Source organism: Chroicocephalus ridibundus, chromosome 12 (assembly GCF_963924245.1).
Source record: "Chroicocephalus ridibundus chromosome 12, bChrRid1.1, whole genome shotgun sequence".
Lineage (NCBI taxonomy): Eukaryota > Metazoa > Chordata > Aves > Charadriiformes > Laridae > Chroicocephalus > Chroicocephalus ridibundus.
Window position 1 is genome coordinate 17908417 of NC_086295.1, and position 27614 is coordinate 17936030.

At 64.2% G+C, this 27614-nt stretch overlaps 2 protein-coding genes across 4 annotated transcripts; both read right to left on the minus strand.

The window, feature by feature from the left end:
• Window positions 1-438: 438 nt before the first annotated feature.
• TGIF2 (TGFB induced factor homeobox 2) lies at window positions 439-9612 on the minus strand. Of its 3 annotated transcripts, none has more exons than XM_063350239.1 (3): window positions 9408-9612; window positions 8164-8402; window positions 439-4657 (listed from the first exon to the last, which is right to left on the minus strand). In XM_063350239.1, exons 1-3 carry the CDS (start codon window positions 9442-9444, stop codon window positions 4070-4072), a joined length of 864 nt encoding a protein of 287 aa, XP_063206309.1. In that variant the 5' UTR covers window positions 9445-9612; the 3' UTR covers window positions 439-4069. The 3 variants fall into 3 exon arrangements, with proteins under 3 accessions (XP_063206309.1, XP_063206310.1, XP_063206311.1); XM_063350240.1 differs by lacking the exon at window positions 9408-9612 and adding an exon at window positions 9183-9395; XM_063350241.1 differs by lacking the exon at window positions 9408-9612 and adding an exon at window positions 9291-9391.
• Window positions 9613-17670: 8058 nt separating this feature from the next.
• Window positions 17671-27390, minus strand: MYL9 (myosin light chain 9). Its single transcript, XM_063350163.1, has 5 exons — window positions 27266-27390; window positions 25690-25763; window positions 19883-20086; window positions 18591-18752; window positions 17671-18386 (listed from the first exon to the last, which is right to left on the minus strand). Exons 3-5 carry the CDS (start codon window positions 20064-20066, stop codon window positions 18214-18216), a joined length of 519 nt encoding a protein of 172 aa, XP_063206233.1. The 5' UTR covers window positions 20067-20086; window positions 25690-25763; window positions 27266-27390; the 3' UTR covers window positions 17671-18213.
• Between the last annotated feature and the right edge of the window lie 224 nt (window positions 27391-27614).

The window sequence follows — 27614 nt, forward strand, 5'->3', positions numbered from 1 at the left end:
AGGGATAGGGGTGGCCCGGGCCTTATGCCTCAGGCCCCTGTGGGTCTCCTCAGGCACTGGTGGGTGACAGGGCGGGCAGAGCCCCGTGGCCCAGGCACCACCGGGGTGAGCAGAATCCCCCCGGTACCCACGCTGGGTCTGTGCACGGGGTTTGTGCCCTGGCCTGAGGGCCGAATGCGAGCGGCTGCCATGCCAGCTGTGCTTCCCCCGGGCTCTGGGAACAGCTGCCTGCTCTGTGGCGCCGACTGACCCTAACCCAAGCAGCGTGGGTGCCAGCTGACGGTCTGCGGGGCTCCCGTGACGCCAGCTCAGCACCCTGTGCTCAAGTGCAGTATCCCAGGTGGCACTAAGACAAGGGGTACCATGGAGCCGGGCTGGCGCATGCCCCGCGGAGTAGTTCCAGGGCAGCAGCTCCCTGCATTATCCAGGTAAGAGGAGCACGCAGGAAGCAGGACAGAGATGGATCACATTGCCGCTTACAAACATGGTCCTGTGGGTTCAGAGACCCTCGCGACACGTAACTTTAGCTTCTGTTTCTGCTGGTTTGGGGCCTAGGCATCGACGGGGGATGCAGCTGCCAAGGGAGGGTCTCCCAAAGCCTTACACCCCCATGTGGGTATTTTCGGGGCAGTGTTGGCTGTGGCATGAGAAGTATGGAAGTGTCATGTTAACAAGGCTTTTCTGCGCTCAACGCAATGCCTGAGGGTGCTTAGGGCAGAGCAGCACAGGCCAGAGAGGGGGACTGCAGGGCTGGGACAGGGCTGGCAGTGGTCTGCCGGCTGGACCCCGCCTGGGACTACAAGTCCCAGCTGCTGCCCTGGGAGGCAATGGCGAGGGCAGAGCCGTGCCCCCCCCCGGGTAAGGACAGTCAGCGCTGTGCTGGAGGGCAAGGATGGGTGGTGGCTGTGTGCCCCCTGCCACTGCTCTCCTTGTGCCTGCGGGACATGTCTGCCCATCGCCCTGCAGCTGGGTGTGCCTGAGGCCTGCTGGGGGCCAGTGGCCCCTTCCCCATGGGGGCAAGTACAGATCCCTGAGGCTCTGCCCAACCTGCCTGGGTGTCCCCGGGGCCTGGCCCGGCAAAGGCACCTCTGTGCAGCTCAGGACCCCTGAGGTGCTACTTGAGGCCGCAGCAGGGGCAGGCAGAGCTGGGGGGGCGGGGGCTGGCTGGAGGCCAGGTACCTCCATCCTTCCACAGCCCCTGCCCAGTGATGGGTGGGGGGTATCACCGCCTTGCTGCGGTGCCTGTGCTGCCAGCGTCCGTGCTGGCAATGCAGCAGCCTTTGGGTCCATGCCCCTGCCCTCCGGGGCAGAGCAAGGCTGGCCGTGGCTGCTGCTCCAGGAGCAGCTCTGCAAGACCCCCTGCTGCCCCTCGCAGGATTCCTGCCCCAGCAAACTGTGTGCGGTGGAGCCTCACCTTTCTTCCTTTGCCAAGGGGCTAGCAGGGATACCGTCTCGCTTTTCTGGTGCTGCCCAGGAGGAGGGATGACAGAAATGCACCAGTCCTCTGCCAAAGGCTTTCTGGCTCCCAGGCCCCGGGATCAAATGCTATGGGAAGCAAGCACATAACAGCTGTCAGACCAAACGCTGGTAGGGCAGGCGCAGGCCCGTGCCAGGCACTGGGCCCATTTTTTTTTTTTCCACACCCAGCAATGCTCCTTAGACCTCTTAAGCTGCTTTGGCTGAGTGTCAGGAGGTGGTGAGGGAGGAGCAAGCGAGCCATCCACAAATGACATAGTCTACCCTCAGGCACAGCTCATATTTAAAAAAAAAAAAAAAAAACAAACCCCCCCAAAAAAATAACAAACTCAAAAAAAAACCACAACCAAAACTAAAAAACTTTTATTTGACAACAGAAGAACAAACAAAAAGATATTTACAGTAGTTTTTTGCTCCATAAATTTTGTTCCAATAATCCCTGCCCTCCCCATTCTTTCTGGTCCGTCCCCAGGGCGGCAGCACTGGTCCATGGCACAGGCAGGGCTGTAGCACTCCTGCCCCCGGGGGAGGAAACCACTTTGGTTCGACTGGGGCAAAATGAAGGGAGGAGAGGAAAAAGCCTCTCCCTCCCCTGGGGGAGGAAACAGAACGGTAGGGGCTGGCAGGGAGAAGGGCTACCTAGAAATAAGGGAGGGACTCCTAAAATTCAGGGCTTTCCTCAGAAAGGAGGCAGAGAGCAAAGGCTGGACATAAAATGGAGCTGGGGGAGATGAGGAAGGTGTTCGCGGCCCCACCTGAAGTGGGGCCCACTGCCCAGCCGGGCAGTGCCGGAGCTGGAGCCATCCCTGCACTGCACGGGGGCACCCGCCCAGCGCGACACACCACTGGCAAGCCTTCCTACACCCCCACCCCGAGCACCCGGGAACTCCTCTCCCCTGTCACCTTCTCCATCAAGAAAGGGGGCGGGGGTGGGAAATACCAGTCCCCAAAAATCAGTGCTTTTGCCTTCCAGGCCCCATCATCCCACAGCGTGCTGCTCCCCCAGCACCGCTGGCTCCAACCACCGCAGAGCACCAGATCCTGTGGACGTTATTATCTCTAGTCATGCAATTTAATAATCAGGCTAATTACCTAGGATTAGTGTTTCTCAGGATAGATAACATAGGTGCGTACGTATCGCTATTTAACTTAACATTTTCCAGCGAAACAGCATTATCTCAGTCCCAGGAGCAGCGCGGCGCCCAGGCTCCCGCTCGGTGACAGCGAGCGATGCCCAGCCAGGAACTGCCCCAGAGCCACCCGGCCAGCTCCCAGCAGACACCGGCTTGTCACTAGAGGTCACCAGCACTGCACAGCCGGGCACGGCCACGCTCAGCCCCGGAGAGCGGGAGCAGGAGCGGGGACAGGGAGCGACAGGACTCGGTCCCTCCGCCTTCCCGGGGCAGTTCGTCAGCGCTTGGCTGATGACACGACTCTTGCTTTCCAGGAACTGTGGTCTGCAGGCTGCGAGCGCTGCACTTGCAGAAGAACACACCTGCCCATGCCCACAACACGCCTCTTTCCAAATGTGTTTTTGTTTTTTGTTTTTGTTTTTTTGTTTTTTTTTTAAAAAAAAAAAGAGAATAAAGAAGTGGGATACAAAATTTCACAGTCTCGGCTTTGCGTCCACCCCCAGCAGCAGCCTGCGGTCAGCGTCTCGCGGGCTCTGCCGACGCGCTCTCTGTTCCGGGACACAATGTGCACACATTCAGCAGGAACTCGAGAGAAGCACGGGGAAGTTGTGGAAATGCTTATGCTTATAGAAGAAAAAAAAAAAAAAAATCATATCATAAATCACAATTAAAGGGAAAACGTTTCAACAAAAAAATTGCTAAACAGCACCATAGAGATTTCTACTGGCAGCATCTGTAACACCCTAAGGCAGAAGAGGAGGGTCCCATGTTTTCCGTGTGGAAAAAATGCCACAGATTTCAGGTTTCCAGTTCATCTGTCCTTTGCCCTTCCCTAGGCAAGGCAGGGCTCCCCGCCAGCACAAGGTACCAGAAAGGCCCTCCACAAACAAAAGGGAAAAAAAAAAGGGGGGGGGGGAAGGGAAGGGGCGGGAATCGGAGATTTGGGAGAAAAAGCTTTTCATCCATAGTCCTTAAAACAGACACCAACTTTTAAAAAAAAAAAAAAAAAAATAGTAAATTCTCTCTTTCTCTCCCTAAAGAAACAGTGTTGGCTGGACCCTTGTTTACAGGAGAGAGAAAAAGAAGTCAGCAGGTTTTCCGAGGGGGGGCTCCACAGAAACCGGCGGCAGCGGCGGGGAGAGAGGTCAGTAAAGCTGCAAAGGTCTTTTCACACCAGCCAGAGCGCAGCAGCCGCGTCCTCCCGCGCAGCCGGGGCACCGTCCTCGGCAGCAAGGGCGGCGGGTGGGGGTGGGGGGGGCATTTCCCCGGCGAGAGGGTGGCGGCATGGGACAAGTCCTTCCTCTGCCCCCTCGGCTGACGGAGACCAGAGCCCCCCCGGGAGGCTGGAGTCCGCTTCCCAGATGAGCTGGCCGGGGGGTGCCGGCAGATGGGTGGCACAAGGCTGGGAGGGCCGGGCGCCCCCCCAGGGAAGGGCACCCTGCGGGACCTGGCCCGGGAGGTTATTTGGAGAGGGAGGCCGCCGGGGGCTCAGTCTGGGGCGAGAGGGGCAGCTGCCCACCCTGCCGCTGCGACTCCAGCTCGGCCGCCTTCTGCAGGGCCACCTCCACCAGCAGCTGGAAGCTGCTGAAGTCGTCGCCGAAGAGCTCGGGGGGCGTGGGGGGCGGCGTGTTGAAGAGTCCGCTGGTGGGGCTGGCCGCCTCGGCCCGGGCCAGCAAGGCCATGGTGCTGCCGGCAGCACCCAGCGGCGCTTTCGGGACAGGGTCCGGCTCCGCTCGCTGCGGGCCGGGGGGCTTCTCCCGCTCGGGGCTGTGGGCGCTCACCACCCTCAGGTTGCTGCCCAGCGCCTGGGCGGGGTGGCACAGTACCTGCGGGCACACGGACATCGACAGCACCTTGGAGGCCCCCCCCGCCGCCGTCACGGGAGGTACCACCAGCACCCCGGAGCCGGCAGCAGCCCCCCGCGGCAGGGCCACGTCACCAGCTTTGCCCCCTCGGCGGGAGATGGTGAACTGGTTGGGGTCCTTCCCGTCCTTGCGCAGCATGTCGGGGAGCAGCCGCCTCCTGGCGTTGATGAACCAGTTGCAGATCTGAGAGGAGAGAGGGGCACAGCGCTGTCAGCCCACGGCTGCCCAGCACGCGCGGCACCGGCCGGGGGACGGCAGGTCAAAGCCAAGCCGGAAGAAGACCCCCATCTCCCCGGACGCAGCAAACAGCTCCAGCTACCACAGGGCTCCCCCCAGCCCCGCACCTCCTTCCCGTGGGGCTCGGGAGAGGCAGAGCCGCTCTCGGCAGGGGCTGCCCAGCCACCCACGGAAACCCCAACGCCGGCTGCTTCCTGCTGCACCGCCTGCCTGGAGCAGCCCCTTCCTCCCTGCACCCCTGTCACACCGCTCCCACCCTGCCGGGGACTGCGCATGGGTGCCAGCCCCCCCCAGGCACCGCCGGCACCCGCTCCCCAGGGAAGGATGGGCTCAGCGCTGTCCCCCCCCCGCCGCGGCCCCAAAGTCCCGCCGCGTGCAGGTGAAGCAGGGTGCAGCTCCCAGCACCCTCCCGGGGGCTCCTGCCGTCCCCCCAGCCGGTGGCGGTGCCATTGCACAGAGCCAGCTCAGAGCCCAAGGGCCTCCAGCAGGTCCCCGGGCTGGGGGGAGTTTTCTCCAGGTGACCCGCCCCAGAGCTCAGCGTGCCCGGCCGCGCGTCCCACGCTGCCGAGGGTGCCAACACGCCCTGGACGGGAGCACTGAGGCTGCCCGCACTGGACAGACGGCAGGACAGCAGCATGGATGGAAAACCCCGAAGACCACCGGCTCGCAGAGCTGCAAGCCCCCCGTCCCCTAAGGGGGCATCACGGCAGTACATCACCACCTTCCCGTGCCTCCAGCCAACGAGCGAGGTTACAGCTAACTTTAAAGGCTCTTCCAAACCTCTGCACACCAAAGAGGCAGAGCTCCGCAGCTACACCTCTAGAAACCCTACGGAAACACAGCAGCCACGTATTCAGTCTCAGCCATGTATTGTTTCAGCATCTTTATATAAAATGCTGCACTAAAATAACTGCCTTCCTAGAAAACAATTAGAAGAGAATAAATCGGGGGGCGGGGGGGGGGGGGAAATGACTGATCTTTCCCAAATCAACAGCTACGTAAAATATTTCCCCTGGGGAGAGAGAACTTACCACAACTTTGATCACAGCAAGATCTCGGTTGTCTTTTTTTGTCTTTAAGACAATATTTGGCATTTAACACCCTCAACTACACCAGTCTCACCCTGTTTTCCCTTCCAAACGCCCTCCCTTGCATGCTTTAGCCAGGTCCCCTTGACGTGATCTTGCGATCCCACGGCCATCAACTGTTCTAAATCCCCAAGCCGAGGGCTGGACTCCCAACAAAGAACCAACGAACTCCACAGCACGGAGAAGGCCCACCGAATCCTGCCGGTCCGTCCTCCACCCTGCTCCTTCCAGCATTCAAATCCCTCTGGAGAACACAGCGTGGAGATGGGCACGCACAACCGCCGGTGACACCGCAGGACACCGCACAGTGTCACCCAGCCAGGGAGATGGGATATGCCTCAGCTTTGAAGCGATCAGCTTATTTTTTTTTATTTGTAAACACGTCCATCACTTGGCCCCACCACAGCGCACGCCGGACTGTCCCTTTGGGCTGTGTCCGTCCCCACCACCGCCACGAGAGCAGCACCCCCTCTGCAGGGAGGAAAAGCCCATCCCCGCGGGGGGGCACGCGCTTGGAGACCTGCTGCTCTCCGGGAAGCCACGCCAGGAGCAGGCACCGCGTTCTCGCCTCCTGGCTCTCCGCAAGGGAGACATGTGGCTTCCCAGCCTCCCTGGAGACCCCGAGGTCACTGCGCTCCTGCTCCCCAGGCCACTGGACTGGGCAGGGGAGGCACAACTAAACAACTGGGGGCTTCGGCCAGTGGCTGCAGCTCGAGAGGCTCCTAGAGGCGTCAGATCAACACCGACGGATCCGACCCCGCAGCCACTCCAGCCTTGCCGTGGGGTGTCCCACAGCTCCACCCCAGTGGGCTTCTCCTGTCAGACGGAGCAGTCCCCACAGCGTCCTGTTGTGTCACCTCACACTGACAGCAATCCCAGTGACAGCCCTCAGCTGCCACCGGGCTGGGACCCCCCGCCTGGGGGTGGATGGAGGGGCAGCCTCCTCAGCAGGCACACACAGAGGGTCCCACGGGGCAACAGCAGCCAGCACACGGCAAGGTCCCACCTCGACACCAGCCCACGGGCCAGCCAGCACCCTCCTTGGTCCCCAAGAGCTCAGGGCCGGTCCCTGCCGGTCCCATTGCCACAAGCCCTGGGGTAAAGCCCCACACGCCGGGCACTGCCGTGCCAACCCCAGTGCGGGACAAGCCCGGATTCCCATGGCCCCAAACCCACCGCTGCTCCCCCCAGCACCCCGGCTCCAGCCCTCCCAGGCCCACCCCTGGTGCAGCTGCCCGGACACAAACCTGTTGCACAGCCAGCGTTTAAAGAAATACATTAAAATGAAAAAGAAAGTTTGCCTTGCCGGCCAGGAAGAGGGAAAGCAGACAGGCACTGCCCGCACAGGGGTGTCTGGGCCATGGCCGGGACCGCGCCAAGCCGCAGGGAAAGGCGCCAGAGGCGTGGAGGAAGCCCCAAGGAGAGGAGCTCTGCTGCAAACCCACCGGCCCTTGCCTGCTCCCCGGCACACAAGAGCCGCTTCCCACCCCGCTGTGCCCCCCCCGCAGCCAGAGCGAAGCCCCCGTTCACCTCCCACCCTGCCGGGCTGGGAACGGGGGGACGGGGCCCTGGGCGCACGAGGATCCCCCTGTCTGGAGGCTGTTGGCCTCTGCGGGGATCAAAGGGACAGGTTGTCCCGGCCACCCCGACAGCGGGCAGGGCCAAAGCCAAAGCTGGGAGGAAAAAGCACTGCTCGCCCCCGCTGCTCCGGGCTGGGCACCCGCCGCAGGGAGAACATCAGCCCACCACCGGGAGTGGGGCGGGAGGACCCCTGCCCAGCTGGGCTGGGCTCCCCCTGCTCCCCTGGGGCGACGGGGGCCAGCCAGTACTTAGTGCGGCTAATCATAGAATCATCGAACGTTGGTTGGAAGGGTTGGAAGGGACCTTAATGGCCCACCTGGGGTCAAAGCCCGGCCCAGCCCCTCTCCTCCTCGGAGGGTTGGTTCCTGCCCAGCCCTGCGTGCGGAGCCGGGGGGGTGATAGCTCTGGCCCCTCTGCTGTGGGGTGCCCAGGGGAACAGGATAAAGCAGCACCTCCTGAAACCCTCCCACCTGTGGCAGCTTTTACTAACAACGGGGTATTGCTTAGTTTGTCCCCATCTGAGTCCCTCCATCTTCTGGCCGGACAAAAACCTCTGCCCCAGCACTGCCACGGAGCACGTCCCCGGGGCTCAGACCTCTCCCGTGCAGGGGCTTTGGATCCCTGCCGTTCCCCCCCTGCCTCCTCGCTGCCCTTCAGAGACAAGTGGTTCCAGCGCGCCGAATCCTCTGGGATCTTCGGTGGGGTTCTCCCGGTCCGGCCCGTCCCAAGCACCGTGGCAGAGGACCCAACAGCGTCCCCAGCGCGTGGGGGACTGGCTCCTACCTGCAGCACGGAGAGGCTGGTCTGCCCCGAGAGGCTGAGCTTCTCCTGCTCCGAGGGGTAGGCATTGAAGCGGTGCTCGTACAGCCAGTCCCGGAGGATCTTCACCGACTCCTTGGGGAGGTTGCCCCTTCTCTTCCTCTTGTTGGACTGCGAGGGGTCCGGGGATGTGGCGCTGTCGTCCTCCCCGAGGTCACTATCCGACATGGTGGAGCTGCCCGCCGATCTCTCCTGGTTAAAGCCTGGCAAGGTGGAAACCAGAGAGCGGGCATCAGGGGGCGTCCCGGCTGGGGGGGGCGGTGGGGGGACGCAGCCACAGACACACACCCCCCCCCACACACACACCCCCCACCGCCTCCAGCCCCCTCCTCGCCCGGCCGGGGCGGGGGGGCTGACCCAGAGGCAGAGGCCCCCCGGGGGGAGGCGAAGCCACGGGCACCGTGGTGGGGGGGGCCACAACAGCCCACCCCGCGGCACCGGGCTCTGCCGGCACGGCCCCTGCAAGGGCTGCGGGGGCGGCGCGGGGCGGGTTGGGGGGGGGGGGGGGACGCTCGCGGCGGCCGAAACGGAATCAAGCGTTTTTGGGAGGGGGGGGAATAAAAATTTAAAAAAAAAAAAAAAAAATCTCAGCAGGAGAAAAAGGCCGGGGCTGGGAAGCCCGAGCGGCTTCGGGCAGGAGGAACCACGCGGGGTCATTGTGCGGCGGGGATGGAGGCGGGGGGCGGCGGGGGCCACTTCCCCGCGCTGCTGTCAGGGGCCGGGGGGGGCTCTGCTCGGTGGTGCGGGCCCCCCCGCGCTCCTCCGCCCCGCTCCGCGCCCACCCCCCCCCCCCCCCCCCGGGCCCCGCCGCCCCCCGCGCCCCCCGCCGCAACAGGTACCGCCGCCCGCCCGCCGCCGACACAAAGCCGGGGGGGAGCAGCGAGCCCCGGACCGCCCCCCCCCCGCGCGAAGAACGGGAAGAGAAGCTGGAAACTCGCCCGCGCCCCCCCCCTCCCCCCCCCAACCCCGCAAACGGCACAAACCGGCCCAAAACCAGCCCCGACCGAACACCCGACATCGGCCAAGTTGGAAAGGCCGCGGAAAGGGGACGAACCCCCCCCTCCCCGCGCCCACCCGCGACTCCCACAAACTTTTCCCGGCGGGGGCGGCCCCCGGCCCGGCCCGCACAAAGGCGGCGGGGCCGCCGGGCTCCGCGCCGCCCCGCGCTCCGGCCCGCCCGGGACTCCATGTTTGCCGCCCGCTCTTACCCCCGGGCCGCCGCCGCCGCCGCCTCGGCCCTCGCATGGGCCGCGCCGGGGTCGCCGCTCCGGTGCCGGTGCCGGGGGTCGGGGTTGGGGGTGGCGGGGGGGGGGAGAGGTGGGGGACACACGGGACGGCGGGACCCCGCCGCGGCGGCGGAGGCGCGGCGAAAAGTTTTGGGTGGGCGGCGGTGACAGATGCCGAGACAGAGTTCCCTTTGTTCCCGAGGAGGCAGGAACTCGGCCGGGCCCCCCGCCCCCGGCCCCGGCCCGCCCGCCCCCGGCTGTCACCGCCGCCGCACCGGGCAGCGGGCACCCCCGCCCCCGCCCCGCCGAGCCCCGCGCCGGCACCCGCCGGCCGTGGGACCCCCCGCCCGGGGCGGCCCCCGCTCCGCGAGACGGTGCCCGGCGGGAGGGAGCCGGGCTGCGGATGCGGCCGTGACCCCCCCCTGCGCGGGGCTGCACCCCGGCACCCGCGTGGGGACACCCACGCAGGGACACCCGCACGGGGACACCCAAACAGGGCACCCAGACAGAGACACCGCACGGGGACACCGCATGGGGACACCGCATGGGGACAGTACACAGGGACACCACATGGGGACACCCACACAGGGACACCCACACAGGGGACAGTGCACAGGGAAACTCGCAAAGGGACACCCAAACAGGGCACCCAGACAGAGACACCACACGAGACACCGCAAGGGGACAGTACACAGGGACACCCAAACAGGGACACCCAAACAGGGGACAGTGCACAGGGACACCCACACGGGGACACCCAAACAGGGCACCCAGACAGAGACACCGCACGGGGACACCCGCACGGGGACACCGCATGGGGACAGTACACAGGGACACCCGCACAGGGACACCGCATGGGGACACCCACACAGGGACACCCACACAGGGACACCCACACAGGGGACAGTGCACAGGGAAACTCGCAAAGGGACACCCAAACAGGGCACCCAGACAGAGACACCGCACGAGACACCGCAAGGGGACAGTACACAGGGACACCCAAACAGGGACACCCAAACAGGGGACAGTGCACAGGGACACCCACACGGGGACACCCAAAGAGGGCACCCAGACAGAGACACCGCACGGGGACACCCACACGGGGACACCCGCACGGGGACAGTACACAGGGACACCCGCACAGGGACACCACATGGGGACACCCACACAGGGACACCCAAACAGGGACACCCAAACAGGGCACCCAGACAGAGACACCGCACGAGGACACCCGCACGGGGACACCGCATGGGGACAGTACACAGGGACACCCAAACAGGGACACCCAAACAGGGGACAGTGCACAGGGACACCCACACGGGGACACCCAAACAGGGCACCCAGACAGAGACACCACACGAGACACCGCAAGGGGACAGTACATAGGGACACCCGCACGGGGACACCCAAACGGTACAGTGCACAGGGACCTGCACAGGGACACCAGCACGGGGACAGTACACAGGGACACCCACACAGGGCACCCAGACAGAGACACCGCACGGGGACACCGCAAGGGGACAGTACACAGGGACACCCGCACAGGGACACCCAAACAGGGCACCCAGAGAGAGACACCGCACGGGACACCCGCACGGGGTCACTACATGGGGACACCCGCACAGGGGCACCCACGCAGGGACACCCAAACAGGGGACAGTGCACAGGGACACCCGCACAGGGACACCGCACAGGGACACCCACACGGGGACACCCACATGGGGACACCCACGCAGAGCACCCAGACAGAGATACCACAACGGGACACCCGCATGGGGACACCCGCACAGGGACACCCGCACAGGGCACCCAGACAGAGACACCGCAAAGGGACACCCAAACAGGGGACAGTGCACAGGGACACCTGCACAGGGACACCCAAACAAGGACACCCCAGCAGGGGTACCCATACTTGGACACCCACACAGGGACATCGCACAGGGACACCCGCCCTGGGGCACCCACCCCAGGACACCGCCACAGGGCACCGCACAAGCTCCTTCCCCCCGGCGTGTTACGGCTGAACGCTGTAACCGAGCACCGAGGGGCTACTGGTGCCTGCGGGCAGGGAGCAGGCAGGCACTGGTGGCCGGTCCAGGCCTGGGGACAGGAGCTGCTGGGGCGGGTGTGGGTGACAGCCCCGGGGACCTCAGCCCACCCTGGAACACCGCCTGTGCTTCGTTTGGCCGCTTTTTGACTCGGGGAAATGGGAAAGCAGAAGCTCAGCACATCACCACCAGGGAAGCGGAAGGTGTTTCAAAGCCAGGGGGGTGACTGAGGAGGCACCAGGACGCCTTTGCCGTGTCCCTTGCCGTGTCCCCATCTTCGGCGGCCTCACTGGGCTGCCACTGCCCTCCCTGCGCCTCTCCGCTGCAGCGGCAGCGCCCAAGGTGACCTTCTGAGTTTCGGAGACCGAATCTCTCCATTTACGTGCGAGCGCGCTGCTGGTCCGGGACGTGGCTCCCGCAGGATTTCCCCACCACGTGCTCTGTGCCTTTCCGTGATGCGGGGCTGGGTGACACCTTCACCAGACGCCCAGGGACAGGCAGGTGAGCAGCGCCGAGCCCGGAAGGGGACGGGTCCGTCATGTCCGCCCTGGGGTGGTGCCCTTCGTCGGTGGGAACCCCAGAGAGAAGAGCTGCTCTGAGCAGCGGTGGCGCGTCCCGTGGGTCAGGCACCCTCTGCGCCGCGTGAGCAACAGCAGACCGACCCCTTCCCACTCCCGCGATGGAGAAGGCGCCGCCACGGGAAACCAACATGACCCTGTCCGGCGGCTGGCCCAGAGGGGTGCCAGCAGTGAGACACCCCCCACTTCTCGGGGTGTCCTCTTTGGCATGGCCGTCCCCCCTCTTGGGGACGTCCCCGCTCATCCTTGCCGAGCCAAGCACAGGATGCGTGCGCATCCCCCCCCGGGGACCTGTGTGCTCCCGGGGACAGCAGCCCCCAGGGTCACCGCGTCCCGCTCCATCTTTCTCCCCGCAGAGCTTGTTTGCAGTGGGCGTTTGATGGCACCCTGCGCAGGAGCCGGTGCCCCCGTCGTCCCCCCCCCCAGGCTCCAGCACCTTTGCTGCAGCTCCCCTCCCCACCCTTCTCTTTCCTGCTTGCGGATCTGGTCGGGTACGGAGAAAAGGCTGCAAAAAAACCCCTTCTTTTACGGTAGGTTGTTTTCAGTCCCTGCAAAGCAGATTGGGTGGTGTGATAAAGGATTAAATAGCAAAAAAAAACAAAAAAAAACCAAAAAAAAGGAAATTCCTCAGTTTGTTCAGTCGCTGCTAAACCTTCCATGTCCTGAGTCCTGTGCCGTCCCCGTCCCCCCCCCCAAATTGCTATTGCTGCATCAGTGCAGTATGGGCTGGTGACCCACAGGGGAGGTGTGGGGCCAGCCCCCAGCGCAAATCCCGTCTGCTGCAAGTTTGTACCCCCGCAGGGTGCCCCCCCCCCCGCCCTCTCGCCAAGGCTGGCTCCTGCCCCAAACCAGGGCCGTGACCAGGCAGGGGGGTGCCCGTCCTGCCCGTCCTGCCCGTCCTGCCCGCTCCGCTCCCTGCCCAGCCCGTCCCTGGTGGGTGACACCGCAGAGCCCCCCCCCAGCCACCCCCTGGGCCCCGGCAGGACCGTCCTTCCCAGCAGTCTGCCATTGCTCCCACCCTTGGAAAAAAAAAAATGTATTAGCCTTTTGGCTAATTGAGACAACCGGGAAACGGTCCCTGGGCTCAAATCCCTGCCCGGGGCTGGGCCGTGAGCCCTCCCGCGCTCCCTACACGGGCAGCGTGGAAGCGGCTTTGGAAAAAACCCACTGGATGTCGGAGCGCAGCGTCCAGGGAGCCCAAATCCCTGGGCAAAGCCAGCCTGGAGCCGGCACCCACATGGAGCCTGGGGGGGCGAGAGGGGCCAGGGCAGGGGCTGCAGGAGGGGGGGCATCTCCCTGAGTCCCCTCAGCCAGCCCCGCCAAGCCTGGCCAGGCCCATTGACATGATAATACTATTAAACTTCAGCAATTTGAAAAACAATAAGGCAGCAAGAGCCCGAAGGTGGGGGGGGGGATGCTGGAAACCCCTTCCCAAGGCAATGGTCAGGGTTGGAAGGGACCTCTGTGCGTCACCCAGTCCAACCCCCTGACCTGTCCTCGGCAGGACTCCCTCCACCCTTTGCCCACCCTCCGATGTTTTTAATCTGGATTTTTGGCAAGGAAAATGGGATTTGTGGTCGGCTGCAGCCCGGCCCTTGGGGCCCAGCTCTGGCTCTCCGGCAGCGGGGGTCCTGCTCCCTGCCCAGGGCCACCGGCCTCCCCGCGGGATGGGATTCCCCCAGTAGGACTGGTCCTGGCAGCGGCCTTAACAGGGATTTTTTACTGATAAACAGCCCGCCTTCGCTCTACAAAAGCCAAGGCTGGCTGGCTGGAGTCCTGGTGGCCTTAATTAGGAGAGAAACGGCAGCTGGGCTCGTCCTTCCCCTGCTCGGGGATGCAGGGGGAGCCTGGGGCCGCTGCGCTCCTTCGCCCTTCTCCGGCAGAGCCTTAAAGGCAGGTTTAAAGGTTGAAAATGGATGGTCTCCTGCTCGGCGAGGAGGCTGATGTTAGAGCATTGGTGAGGGCCGGTGCGTGCCAGCGGGGCACCGACGGGGGACAAGCAGCGCCGTGAGAGCACCCGGTGTCCCGCTCCTCATGCCGCAGCCCCAGCGGCGTCACCACCACCAGCACCGCGCAGCTCTGCCCGGCTCCGGCACCGGAGCCCCACGCTCCGGGCACCGCGGCCCCTCCGTCTCCTCCCGCCCCCTCCCGTGGGGCAGCTCTGCCGATCCCATTGCCCTTCCCGGAGACCGTAGGGCAGGGCAGACCCTCTCTCTGCGAGTACCGCCACATCCTTTGCCTCTCTGATATTCCCATAACCTGCGTCTTAGGACACGGGCAGAGGAGCTGTGGTGCTTTGGGGGCATGAGGATGGAGCTTGCAGTGCTGGAGAACGTCACGCTTGGAGGAAGCCTCCCTGGACCTCGGGGGCAGCGCTTGTTCAGGCTAAGGGAGGGAATAATTCCCGTGGGGAGAGGTGGCACAACCGGAGCTGCCACCCAGAGCGCCCGGATCCTCGGCCCCTGGATGGGTTGCGTGTACGAGCAGGAGCAAGAGCTGGAGAAACGGGCCAACAGGAACCACGTGAAGTTCAACACGTGCAAAGTCCTGCCCCTGAGGAGGATCAGCCACAGGCACCAGGATGTGCTGGGGGCCGCCCAGCTGGAAGCAGCTTGGCAGAAAAGACCCCAGGCGTCCTGGTGGACACACCAGGTTGACCATGAGCCAGCAAAGGCGGCAAAGGGTGTCCCGGGCTGCCTTAGGAGCAGTGTCCCAGCTGGTGGAGGGAGGTGATCCTTCCCCTCCGCTCAGCACCGCTGAGGCCACCCCTGAAGTGCTGGGTCGGGCGCTGCGCTCCCCAGTACGAGAGAGACAGGGACAGACTGGAGAGAGTCCAGCGAAGGTGATGAAGGGACTGGAGCGTCTCTGCTACGAGGAGAGGCTGAGAGAGCTGGGGCTGTTCAGCCTGGAGCAGAGCAGGCTCCGGGGGAGCTCGTCCCCTGGAGGGGGGGTGCAGAGAGGACGGAGCCAGGCTTTTCCCGGTGGTACCCAGGGACAGGACCAGAGGCCATGGGCACAAACCGAGGGTCCCTCTGAACACCAGGGAACACTTCTCCACTGTGAGCAGCTCTTTTAGATTGACCCCAAAGGACGGTTATTTTCTTAACTCGGTACCTCCCTGCCCCAAGAAAACACTTCTGAAATTAAACGTGTAGTTTTCTTTTGGTGCGACGTAATACCTTTGAAATGACGGAGTGAGGTCAGGTTGCCCTGCTGGCCACGCTGCTGGGGACGCAGCCCAGGCTGCGGGGGGGCTTTCTGGGCCGTGAGCTCACATCCAATTTGCCACCCACCAGTACCCCCGAGTCCTTCTCCGCAGGGCTGCTCTCCACCACCCATCCCCCCGTCTGTGCTGGTACCGGGGGTTGCCCCGACCCCAGGTGCAGGACCCTGCGCTTGGCCTGGTCGAACTTCATGAGGTTCACGTGGGCCCAAACAGTTTGGGGGTTTGCTGATGTTTCTTTCTGTCTCTTTGGATGAAGCGGTTGACCGACGTGGATGAAGTGTTTTTTGGGGGATCGCACAGTCGGCAGCACAGGAGAAGTGTCACATCTGCTCGTGTTGGTGGCACCGGGGGCCTCCCGAGAGCATCAGCTGGTGGACGACGTGAGCCGATGTGATCGGAAAGGCTGCCCTGCGCCGCTGGAAAAGCCAAGAAGCCAACAGCTGAGCAAAACCAGGGGAAGGGACTCAGCTAGTTCCAGGACTGAGAAAAAATAACGAAGCGTAGAAAGGGCTGGATGAACTGGCACGTCTCCCGGGGTCCCGTCTCCCACCGTGGCTAGAAGCAGGTGCTGGAAGAGGGCGAGAACAGAGCCCATGGGAGAGATGCCCCTGGGCACAGGGCACGTGGCTCCTGCGCGTCCGGTGATGCCCGTGCGCAGCCCAAGGAGAGGGGGGAGGCAGCACCGACCCCACGCTGCCACCCCCCTCCTACGTCCCCTTGCCAGGCCGGAGGGTGCAGCCGGCCGGGATCTGTGCTGCCAAACCTCCCAGCTGCCCTTCTCAGGACGCTTCCGCTTTGGCTCTATCTCTTTTTTATATTCAAGGTGTGGGCGATAAAAGGACGTAGGCAATGGCCGAACAGCGGCCTCTTTTAATCTCCTTTCTTTTCCTAGTAATTCCTAGCATGTGATTTTCTTTCTCCTTTTTTTCTTGATTTTAACAGCCACTGAGCCCTGACCTTTCCCTGGGGCTGTCTCAGGACGCTTGCGGCCCGTTGTCTCACCCGTGAAGTCAGGGTTGATCTTCCCCATGCGCTTCACTTCCCATCAACCCACCCGCATTCCGGTGCTTTTCACACAGCCTCCGAATTCCTGCAAGACACCCCCATCTTTATTACCCGAATAACTTCTTGATCCACCTGCCAAGAGCTCCGGGAGGTGGGGGAGGCAGGACTCCTTTTTGCAAGGCCCATATTTACTCTCCCCGGATGTAGCCCAGCGTCCAATACTTTGCTGGCACTGGGCTTGGAGGAGCTGGTCGGTGGCCAGCCACCAAGTCCACCCGATTCCCAGCACTGGGAGAACCTGGGCTGGTCACACAAGCTGATCCTTTGGGATCAGCGGGGCCGAACATCGCTCTTGGACGCAGCCACCTCCAGAAGACAGTTTGTCGGCAGCGTGGCAGAGACCTCGCAGAAGCTGGAGGCCCTTTCCCACGCCGCTTGGTTTATCGCCAGCATCAGGCCGTCTGTCCCAAAGTGACATCCCAAGTTCACTTTGGTGTGTGTCCCAGTGAAGGGGGCTTTTTAAAAAGCACCCTGCCCTCCAGCAGCCTTCAGGCCTGGGACTTGGCTCTGGAAGTGGGAGGACTGTAGTTTTTTTCCCCGGCACAGCAGGGAATTAGGGAAGGAGCTTGGCATCTGCAAGGCTGGAGGTGGGCTGGTTTGGGGCTGTTGCTGCGGAGCAGGAGCCGTGACCCTGAGGAGCTCCCTGGGAAAGCGCGTCTGCAGCCTTTCGCATCTCTGTGTCCCTGGTGATTTAGTTCGTCTTTCCTTGTGTTGGCGGTGCCTGGGAAATAGAAGCACCGAGAACCAAGGAGAAGCTTTTCAACCATGAGTCACCTCCCAGGTGAGAGCATCTCCTGGGGCCTGGCAGGTCTCCGAGCAGGGATGGGGCTGCTGACCCCTCTGATTCCAGCAGCAAACGCCCACGGAGCTCCCGCAGAGCCCGTCCCAGCTTTCCCAGTGCGCTGGGGGCGGGGGGAGAAATAACCAAACCAAGGGGACGACCCCCCTCCCCATTCCTTACCCCCCCCCCGTCTCTTACCCCCACCCCTGACACAAAAGGGTGGCCGAACCCCTGGGACCCCGAACCAGCTGATGGGGGAGCGTGGCCACCACTTTGCCCAGTGTCTCTCAGCCCACCCGTGTGCCCGCCCCGGCGCGGGGGCAGAGAGACCCTCATCCCATCAGCAAAGGAGAAAAACGATGCTAAAGCTGATGTCACCCGGGTTGGGAGTGATTTGGCTTCGAAAACAGGCTGCCCCGCTGCAAGGGGCCCCGGCTGGCAACGGGAGTGAGGTGGGGGGATGCGGTGACCAAAACCCACCCCCCAGAGCCGCCCGGCAGGGGGGCAGCGGGGCACGGCACGGCGAGGGAGCCACACGCAGCACGTCTCCGTATCACACCCCTCAGGTTTTATACGCCGCGTCGGCTTCCCAAATCCCTCAGATCACAGGCTCTGAAGCCATAAAAGAGCCAGGGAGGAGGAAACAAAGTGGGTTTTCTTTCATGAAGGAAGGGGGTGTGGGAGGGGAGGGGAGAGGCGCTTTCTCTCTGTGCTACGGAGCCGGCCAAGATCCCCCCAGGCCAACGCTCCCCTGGGATGCTCACCCCAGCCCCAGGGACCAGCCGCGTGGTGGCTTCAAGGGGGTCAATGGCTGCCTGGGCGGGGGTGGGGGGGTCACAGCCAGGCTGGGGGTCCCAGCGGGGAGAGCCTGTGGGCGGCAGAGGCGATGGAGGGGGAGGTCGGGGGCTGATGGATGGGCACACAGCGGCGTAGTGACGGGAGCGTTTCCCCTCCAAGCGTGACCCGATGCGGGGTGCCGGTCCTGGGAGGTGTTTCCCATGGGGGGTGCCTGCTGTGGGGCAGCAAGGGGGGGGCCGAGGGGCAGGGGGTGTGCGCAGGAGGAGGCAGAGGGCCCGAGCGGCCCCGGGCTCTAATCGTCCTTGTCCTTGGCCCCATGCTTCAGGATGCGGGTGAACTCCACGTAGTTGAAGTTGCCCTTCTTGTCGATGGGCGCCTCCCGGTACATCTCGTCCACCTCCTCGTCGGTGAACCTGTCTCCCATGGTGGTCAGCAGCTCACGCAGATGGTCCTCGTGGATGAAGCCTGCGGGAACGGCAGGGGGTGGCGTTAGCAGGGGACACTGTGGGAGGGCTGAGCAGCAGGACCTTCCCCCCCCTCTTCTGAAGCTCTCCCACTCTGGAGCTGCATGGGGATCCCCAAGGATTTGGCCCCAGCCCCCGCCCTGGCTGCATGTCCTGGGGGAGGGCGTCCGGGCCGGCAGCACGGGGCTGCAGGCGGTGCCCGTACCTGACGCCTCCTCGTCGAAGCAGGCGAAGGCGTTGCGGATGACATCCTCCGGGTCGGTGCCGTTCAGCTTCTCCCCGAACATGGTGAGGAACATGGTGAAGTTGATGGGCCCTGGTGCCTCGCTCATCATGCCCTCCAGGTACTCGTCGGTGGGGTTCTTCCCTGCCGGACACAGGCAGGGGTGTGGGTGCGGGGCCCTGTTCCCCCCCCAGCGTCCATCCCCAAGGCCAGCCCCTGCCCCCAGCCGGCTGGGGTTTTCCTTGCAGACGAATTTGCCGGTGCATGTTCACCCACCCCGTGAACAAGGGAAGGGGGCTTCCGCCGCGCCCGCTGCTCCCCTCACGTTTTAATGCGTGCCGGAGGCCACCTGGAACTAAGCTCTGCCAGGTTCAGCCTCGAGGGAGGTGCAGGAATTCATCTGGGGGATATCGGGAACTAAACCCGCAGCTTTTCTCCCTTCCCCTGGCCGCTGACACCCAGCACCGCGCGGGGAGAGGGGCAACGACGTCTCCACACGAGCCTTGTGCTGCTGATGTCCCCAGCGCTGCCCCAACCGTGGATGCACCAGGGATGGTTTCACCTCCTCTGCTGAGGTCCCCGTCCCCCCAGCACCCGGCCCCTCTCTTCTCCAGAGCTACGGCTCACGGGGAGGAGGGAGGTCCCTCCCGCGGCCGGGCAGGACCTCCAGAACAGGTTTGGCTGCCAGGTCAATCATTGACAGACCTCCCAAAGCGTCGTGGAGATACCGCAGGGAGCGGGAGGTGGGAGCCGTGGCCTGCAGCGAAGGAGAATGGGCTCTGGGTGGGGAACACGGCCAGACCTGCAAGTCTCAACCGGCCGAGGTATCATGCCAGCCCAGGGACCGGCCTCTTCTGTCACCCAGGCTGAGAGAAACGGGAGGGCTTTGTCCCACAGTGGGTGACCCCAGGCGATATTCTGGGGTGAGACTAGTCAAATACTCAACGGCTACTGGTGGTTGCTTCTAGGGTAGAGCTTCTCCAACCCCAAGGGTCTCTTCCCTTCTAGTGAGCACGGCTGTAAGAGCAACACACCGAGCTGCTGCCCTCGGGTGCATCCACAAACGATGGTCAACTGGTGCCAGCAGAGAAATCCATCCCTCCCCCTCACGCCATGGGGCTGGCGCAAAGCAGGAGGGCTGTGCCTCCGTGGCATCCCCCCAAAACTGGGTGGGAGGCACCAGGTCACCCAGCTGCTCTCCCCGTTTGTCAAGGAGGTGTCGGGGACAGAGGGGCTGAGGGACACGTGGGAGCACAAGGGAAGGGTCTCCTCACCGAGGGAAGCCAGCATGTCATGAAGATCCTCCTTGTCAATGAAGCCATCGCGGTTCTGGTCGATCATGTTGAAGGCTTCCTTGAACTCCTGGATCTGCGACTGGTCGAACATGGCGAAGACGTTGGAGGTGGCGCGCTGAGGACGCTTCTTGGTGGTCTTGGCTTTGGCACGTTTGCTGGACATCTTGGCGGCTGTGGTGGTACCTGGGGGCCCGGCAGCAGGCAGGAGCGTCAGGAGGGCTGGGGACAGGCAGGGCCCGGGGAGCCGGAGCAGAGGCAGGGACACACGACTCTGGGCAGCTCCAGTCCCATGCCTCAGTTTCCCTGGCTGTCACACAGTTTGGCAACAGCCAGATAAGGTGATCGCAGGGTCAGACATGGAGACAGGTGAGACCCAGGCTCTAATGGGGCTTCCCTGGGAAGTCACAAAAGCAGGCGGCACCCGCTGGCACCCCTTCCGCAGGGCTGTCCCCACGGGCTGCAGGCACCCTCTCTGCTCCTGGGGCTCCCTGCCTGCACCCCCGGCCCCCAAGCCCCCCCAGACCTGCTTGTCACCTGTCCCTTTTGTGTCCCAGGTGCAGGGAGACATGCCAAGCCCAGCACCCAGCAGCCCCACGCTGCCCTTCAGTCCCAGGGGGGCCATGGGGACGGGTGCCTCGGCATTTTGGGCAGAGCTTAGCCATGGCCCCCCCTGCCCCAGGCCTCCCCTCCTGCTCCCGCAGGGCTCCCCCTGCCCTCCCCAGCCCGGCTCCCGGGTGATGGGGCTCCATGCCCACCCTCCATTCCGCTGTGCAAAAGCACCCCAGGCCGCCTCCCCGGGGTACGGGGGGGTGGGGGTGGCTCTGCGCAGCACCCAGCACCCAGCGGGAAGGGGTTATCTGCTCCGGGCACATTCCTTACATACCACCGCCTCCCTTCCCCCTCCATGCTGCCTCCATCCATCCATCCACCCACCCATCCATCCCACCTCCCGCCCCCACCGGGCCAAAGGGCCGCTCGCCGCCACCGCCGTGCCCGGGGACCCCGCGGGAAGGGCCCGAGGCGGAGGGGAGAGGGGGATGGTGGACCTCTGGGGGGGCTGCGGAGCCCCTGCGGGGCAGGGGGAGAGTGGCTGAGCAATGCCGGGATGGCAGGGTGCTGAGGACTGGTGCTGTTGTTACAGGTAATGAATGCCAGGAGAAGGGAACAGCCCGGAGGGGCAAAGAGGGGGGGCAGCAGTGGGATGGACAGACCTTTGGGGACACGGCCGGGGCAACGCGTGTCCCACAATAACTTCAAACACCGCCAAGGCGAGACCGCGGGAGGGAAATGTGGTCTTTCAAAGTGTGTGGGGGGGTTCCTGCCCCCAGCCCGTGCTGGCGAGCGCCCAGCAGAGAGCCCATTCCCGCCAGCGAGATGGTACCCGAGCCCCTTCGCAGCACCGAGCAGTGGTTTGGCGTCACCCTCCCACGCTGCCAGGCTGAGGGATGCAGTCGGTATTCAAGACACCCTGCACGGTGGGTGCTGGAGACCCAAATGGGATCCATACGGGGTGCTCGGCACCCCCAGTGACCACCCATGTTGCCTGAGAGGAGGATGCTCAGACCCCTCCCAATCGAACCCTGGCAAGCGTAACTCAGCGAGATGCCGGCAAAGACCCGGCCGGCAGAGGGTCGGTGTCAGCTGCCAGCCCAGCACGGCCCTGCACGAAGCCTTGGGGTGAGGCCAGCCCACGGGAGAGACGCCGCTCAGAGCCCTCATGTTTCTATCGCAGACATTTCTCCCTCACACGCAGCCCTGTGCCTCAGTTTCCCCACCTGGGTCAGTGTCTGGCCTGGGGAGCAGCCGCGGGGACAGTATTAAATTAATGGATTCTGAATTAATTCTAGTCCGCTCTGCTGTGTGCCCCTTGCCGTGGCGGGCTGCCGGGGTTCCTGCCTTCACTGCCAGGGGACACGGGGCGGTTAAGGAGCCACACCGTGTTGGGTGAAGCAGCACGAAGCAACACCACCAGTGAGCCGCGTGCCACCATCCATGCCCAGCTGCTCCAGCCATCCCAGAGCGTGCTCCGGGATCCGCTTCCCGGCTGGGTCCTTAACGCTGACGCCCCCGGGGGGGACTGCGGGGCCTTGGGGAGCATCTCCCCCCAGGGGACCCCAGTGCTGGCAGGGACCAGGGCAGAGCGAACAGCCTTCTCCTGCACCCACACCGCTCCTGCCAGCCCTCCCCGGCCCGGCCCTGCTCTCCAGCTGTTTCCCTCCCCTCCTGCTATCCCTCTTTCAAGGGGTTGCAGAGGTGGGGGCTGCAGCGGCCACCAGCCTGGTCCCCAGCCTGCTGCGGTCCCCAGGCTCCCCTAACCTGGGGGTCGCGGGATGCCGAATCCCAGCTACCGTGTCAGTGCCTGCCCGGCAGCGTGGTGCCCAGCCAGGCTCAGAGGGGGCTGGGGACTGTCCCCCCCACCCCAACGCCATCCCAGTGCGGGAGCAGCGCGCCACGCCAGAGAGGCCTGGCAGCACCCACCAAGACCAAGCTGGGCCCTTCATCCGCAGGGGACATGCTCCGCGTGCCTGGGAGACAGTCCCCTCCTCGTCCCCCGTGAGCCCCGGTGGCTGCGGGCACTGGGATGGAAACAGCACTGCCCTCAGCACCCTCCCTCGCGCTGCCCCGAGCTGCACCCAGTCACCAAATCACCCTGCCATCCCCCAAACGCTCCGTCCTTTCCCAGTGCCCGCCAGGAAAGAGACGTTTGGCACCGGCCAGCTGAGGAAAGCAGCGGGACTGGAGAGCCCATCCCTTGCCCGCTGCTTCCTCCAGCACCATGAATTTCTTTGCAATGGGACTCTCTTTCTGCGTGCCCTGCGGGACACCGGCATGCGCTGCCAGCCCGGAACCGACCCCCGGCAGCGGCGTGGGGCAGCTGAGCTGAACACGGCTTCGCTGTGCCGGGCCACAGCCAGCAATAAAAGCTCTGCCGCCGGCCCACGGCACTGAGCTGAGCTTTCAAAACACGCTGAATTATCAGCAGAATTATTAGCAGAAGACCGGAGAAATAAGCCGGAGTTTTGCTCTCACCACATGAATTAACATTATCCAAATATTTACCCTGCCCCGGCTGTGACCAGCAGCAGAAGCGCGGCTTGGCACCCTCTCCAGAGAGACGGTTCTCGTTAAGGGGATTAAGTGCGATTTTGACGGCACATGGTTTTGCTGTTTGATCCAAAATACGCCCTGGAAAGATGCTTGGCCCCAAGGTCCAGCTCGGCCTGGTCATCTCCTAATTGTTCTGTTTCTGCTGATAGCTGGCTGGGACTCGGGAAGCGACTTTTTTTGGGTCAGTGCAGGAAAAGGTGCCTCTCGCACGAGACAGAAGTGATTTGCAGCGATTGCAGCAAACCGTGGTTCGACAGGGGTGAGCCGTGCGCTGCAGGAGGGCTCGACGGCCACGCTCCCCTGGTCTTCCAGCCCAGGCTTTCCGGGATTCCCCAAACCCCGATGCCCAGACCGTCTCGGGGGACGCCCAGCCGTGATGCCCTGCGCGCTGGGGTGGATTCGGTTGAGCCAAATGCTGCGGCCACCAAAAACTCCAGCTTCCTCCATGGCAGGAAGGAAACCTGCCACAGAGACTGGCCCTGCTCCTGCCCCATCTCAGCACTGCTCCAGCCCAGGAGCTCAGGGCTCAGGCAGCGGCACCGGGGAGGGTCGCACTGGGGGGAGACCCCGGCCAGCCTGGCACAAAAGCCACGTGCCGATCTGATCACCACACTCGCCCCGTCACCGACTGCCCTTGTTCCCTCGTCCTTCTGCCACCGCTCCTGCTGGGACAATCTCCCTGCCTCCTGCACCACCAGGCTTGTGCCCTTCTCCTCCGGGAGTCAGACCCAAGGGGCCACGGGGCTGGCTTAAAAAGTTCACAAGTTGGTAAAGAAAATAGTTTCATTTTAAAGAGAAAGAGCAAAGACCCACCGTTATCAGAAAAATAAACCACCATGCGTTTCCTCCTGGGTAAAACCAACCGAGCGACTCCATCCTGGTGCCGCTTCCTGACCGTGCTGGGGAGGGTGGGACAAGCCGAAGGGACATGGTAGTGCTGACAGGGCACGCGGGCCCCGTCCCGTCCCTGTCCTCCTCCTCCCTGCCCGCTCCCACCCTTCTCCCTACCCCGCGTCTTCTCCTGTGCTGCTCCAGCTCACTGTCCCATTGGGCTGAGCGGGCTTGTGGCAGGTCTGGCTGGCACGGAGGCGGGGAGGGGACAGCCAGCTCCCCTTGTAGTGGCAGCAGCCTGTCCCCGGGGTGTTCCCGTGCTGTATTCAGAAGCTACGATCACCTGGAATACGCTGCTAAGGGTTTCCCCAGGGAGGCTCCACCAAAGCTGGCCCTGCAACTGCAGGAGCCACCTCTAAAAGTGCTGACGAGGCTCCGGCACCGCGTGGGGCCGCCCGGCACAGCCGGAGAGGGACATCATCCGCTCGCAGCGAGCTCCTCTCCGCCCCGAGAGCCCGGCAGCGAGACGCATGATGTGCATCTGCTGGATGCTTCTGGTCGGGGTAGGGACAGAGCGACTCAAACGGCCTGGGCTGCTCCGGAGGACAGCCTGCAGGGGGAAAGGTGGCCCCTCGGAGGGGCTGCGGTTAAATCTCTGCCCAACGGCTCTTCCCAAAATTAGTTGCTAGCGCCAGCGAGCCACAACACAGCTGCACGTACTAAGAGGCAAGTGCTGGCCCTCCACAACGCACAGCTGGTCGCACCTGGACATGTTACAGCACCGTGTAGCCCAGCACAGGCAGCGGTTCCCACCCCCTCTGCCAGGGTGGCACGAGGGCCAGAGTTGGTGATGTCCTGCAGCATCCCACAGTGGCACAGGAGGCACAGGGCACCCTGACCCTTTCACCCGTAAAGCTTTGCCTCCTGCCAGGCACCTCTCCCAGCACCAGGAGTGGACATCCCACCTCCGGAGCCAGCGGGACACGCGGACCGGGTTGTCATATGCTGGAGGAGCGAGCAGGGAGCAGCTCACGCCGGAGGAGCGAGCAGGGAGCAGCTCACCTTCCCTGCCGAATTTGTTGTTAAACCGTCCTTTCCCTCCAGCGCAGCCCTGCTCAGGATGCCCTTGGGATGTGGCATTGCTCAGCTCCGTCCCCGCTGCCACAGGCTACTGGTAGCGGGGGAGCCGCACTGCCGGCCGGAGGCACCGGGAGCTGCAGGGGGACGCCCCGTCCTGCTCGGCACTGCAGGATTGGAGGAGGGCTGCTGTTCTGCTCCTTTTTTTCCCTTATTAAAGACGGGTGTGGGACAGGGAGTTTGGAGACAAGGGCAAAGCAGAACCTGAGTCCCGGGCTGTGTCCCCAGCGCAGCCACAGCCACCAGCACTGAAACTGGGGAGCAGGTTTCACTTGTGGACAGGAGGAAGCAGGGCAGCACCAGGGAGCCAGAGCCAAGCGTGCAGTGACTCCCAGAAGGGAAAGTTCATCCCCATCCTTGGCTCCCACTGCACACCAGGGAACTGGCCAGGCCCACGGGCAGCCAGGGGGCTCGGTGGCAAGTTTTGGCAAACTGTTTCTGGACTAGCTTCTTCCCACCAAGTTTCTGGGACAAGGACCTCACCGTGCCCATGTGGCACCTGCAAACCCTTCCAAAGCACAACTTCTGAGGCTGCCATGAGAAGACGGCGCACAGACTCCATCACCAGGCAAAAGACCCATCACCCATCTGATGCCCGAGGAGGCTGGGAAACGGGACCATGGGCCAGAAGGTCTTCATGGCCTCGCGCCACCAGCATAACGTGCCCTGGACTGGGTTTGATATTGTCCCAGGAGAATTAAGGGGCTCACCTCGTCAGGGGAATCTGGCCGCAGCGCCTCAGAGGGGGAGGTGACCGCAAACTCCTCCTACAGCCGCACAGAGCCTGCCAGTGACGAGAGGAAAACATTCAAGTGACTGAAGAAACCCAACCATCTTTGGTCAGCAGCGGTGGTTGTTGACACTTGGGGATGTTCCGCTCCAAAGAATGTTCTGCTCCAGCTGCCGCCTTCTCCTACACATCCATGTTTTAGAGCCTCCCTGGTTTTTATCAGAGTCGTAACATTTTGTACCAAAAGGGCATGCAGGGAGGGAAGCCAAGAGGACCTCAAGTCTTCACAGGCAAGGCTAAACAAAACACAAAGTTCCTCTGTGTTCAAGACTGAGGGAAATGAGCTAAGTAAAGCTTTTCTGCCTTACTACAATTTATTGCCTGAAGTTGCTCACTGGACGCTGCGGAGATCTCTGGAGCATGCATCTGGATCTTGGCTCTGGCCATTAGCAAAAAGACTTGGGGAGAAAAAAACAGATGTTCCAGACAGGAACAGCTCTCTCAAACCAGGAGGCGGGTGAAGCCACGGGCGGCAGAATCTGCTCTGGCAGCGCTGCCGTCCCGGGGGAAGCCAGGATGTCCCAGCTCCAGGTCGTTGCGGAGTTCTTGAGAGCTTTGCTCAAGACCCATCCTCGCCTCCCCCCGTGGGACATCCCTGCCGGGCCCTGGAGAGCGGCTCTCCCCGCCTGTCCGGGCAGAGGGGTGCCTGCCAGGGACACACCGGGGCTTCTCCTGCCGCTGTGTCGCCCCCTCCCCAGGGCCGAGCCCCGCACCAGCTCCAGCACCGCGGCAGCACTGGCCGGCCGGGGGCTGCTCCCTCCCGCTCTGCCCGGGGCAGCCGCCCCCTCCCGTCCTGCCGCTTCCCCTCCGAGCTGCCCCGGCTCCATCCCGCCCGGTCCAGCGGGGCCGTCCCGGCTCCCTCCCGCCCTCTCGCCCCCGCCGCGGCTCCCTCCCGCCCGGTCCATCGGGACTGTTCCTGCTCCATCCCGCCCGGTCCATTGGGACTATTCCTGCTCCATCCCGCCCGGTCCATCGGGACTGTTCCTGCTCCATCCCGCCCGATCCATCGGGGCCACCCCGGCTCCATCCCGCCCGGTCCATCGGGACTGTTCCTGCTCCATCCCGCCCGATCCAGCGGGACTGTCCCGGCTCCATCCCGCCCGATCCATCGGGGACGCCCCCGCTCCATCCCGCCCGATCCAGCGGGACTGTCCCGGCTCCATCCCGCCCGATCCATCGGGGCCACCCCGGCTCCATCCCGCCCGATCCATCGGGGACGCCCCCGCTCCATCCCGCCCGATCCAGCGGGACTGTCCCTGCTCCATCCCGCCCGATCCATCGGGGACGCCCCCGCTCCATCCCGCCCGATCCAGCGGGACTGTCCCTGCTCCATCCCGCCCGGTCCAGCGGGGCCTCCCCGGCTCCATCCCGCCCGGTCCGTCCCGCCCCGCCGGGGCTGCCCCGCTCCCTCCCGTACCGGCCGCCCCCCGTGTCCGCTCGGCTGCGGTCCCGCCCGGCGGATCGGGGAGCGGCGGGGCCCGGCGGAGCCGCCTCACCTGGAGCGGAGCGGGGACGCTGCGGGGCGGCCGGCGCTGCTCTGCCGGGGCCCGGCCCGCGGCGCGGCCCTTGGGGCGGGCGGGCAGCGGGGGCCCGGGGCGGTGCCGCCCGCCCCGTCCCGTCCCATCCCGGCCCGCCCCGTCCCGCCCGGCCCGGCTCGGCCCATACAAGGCAGAAGAATGCGGCGGGGCCGGGGCCGCGGGGCCGGGGCGGCGGGACGGCGCTCCCGGCCTTATATAGACGAAAGGGCGGCGGGGGCGACCCACGCGTGGCCCCTTTCCCGCGGGGAGATGCGCAGCTCGGGGCCGCGCCCGGGGGGATGGGGACCGGCTCGTCCCGGCCTCCCCG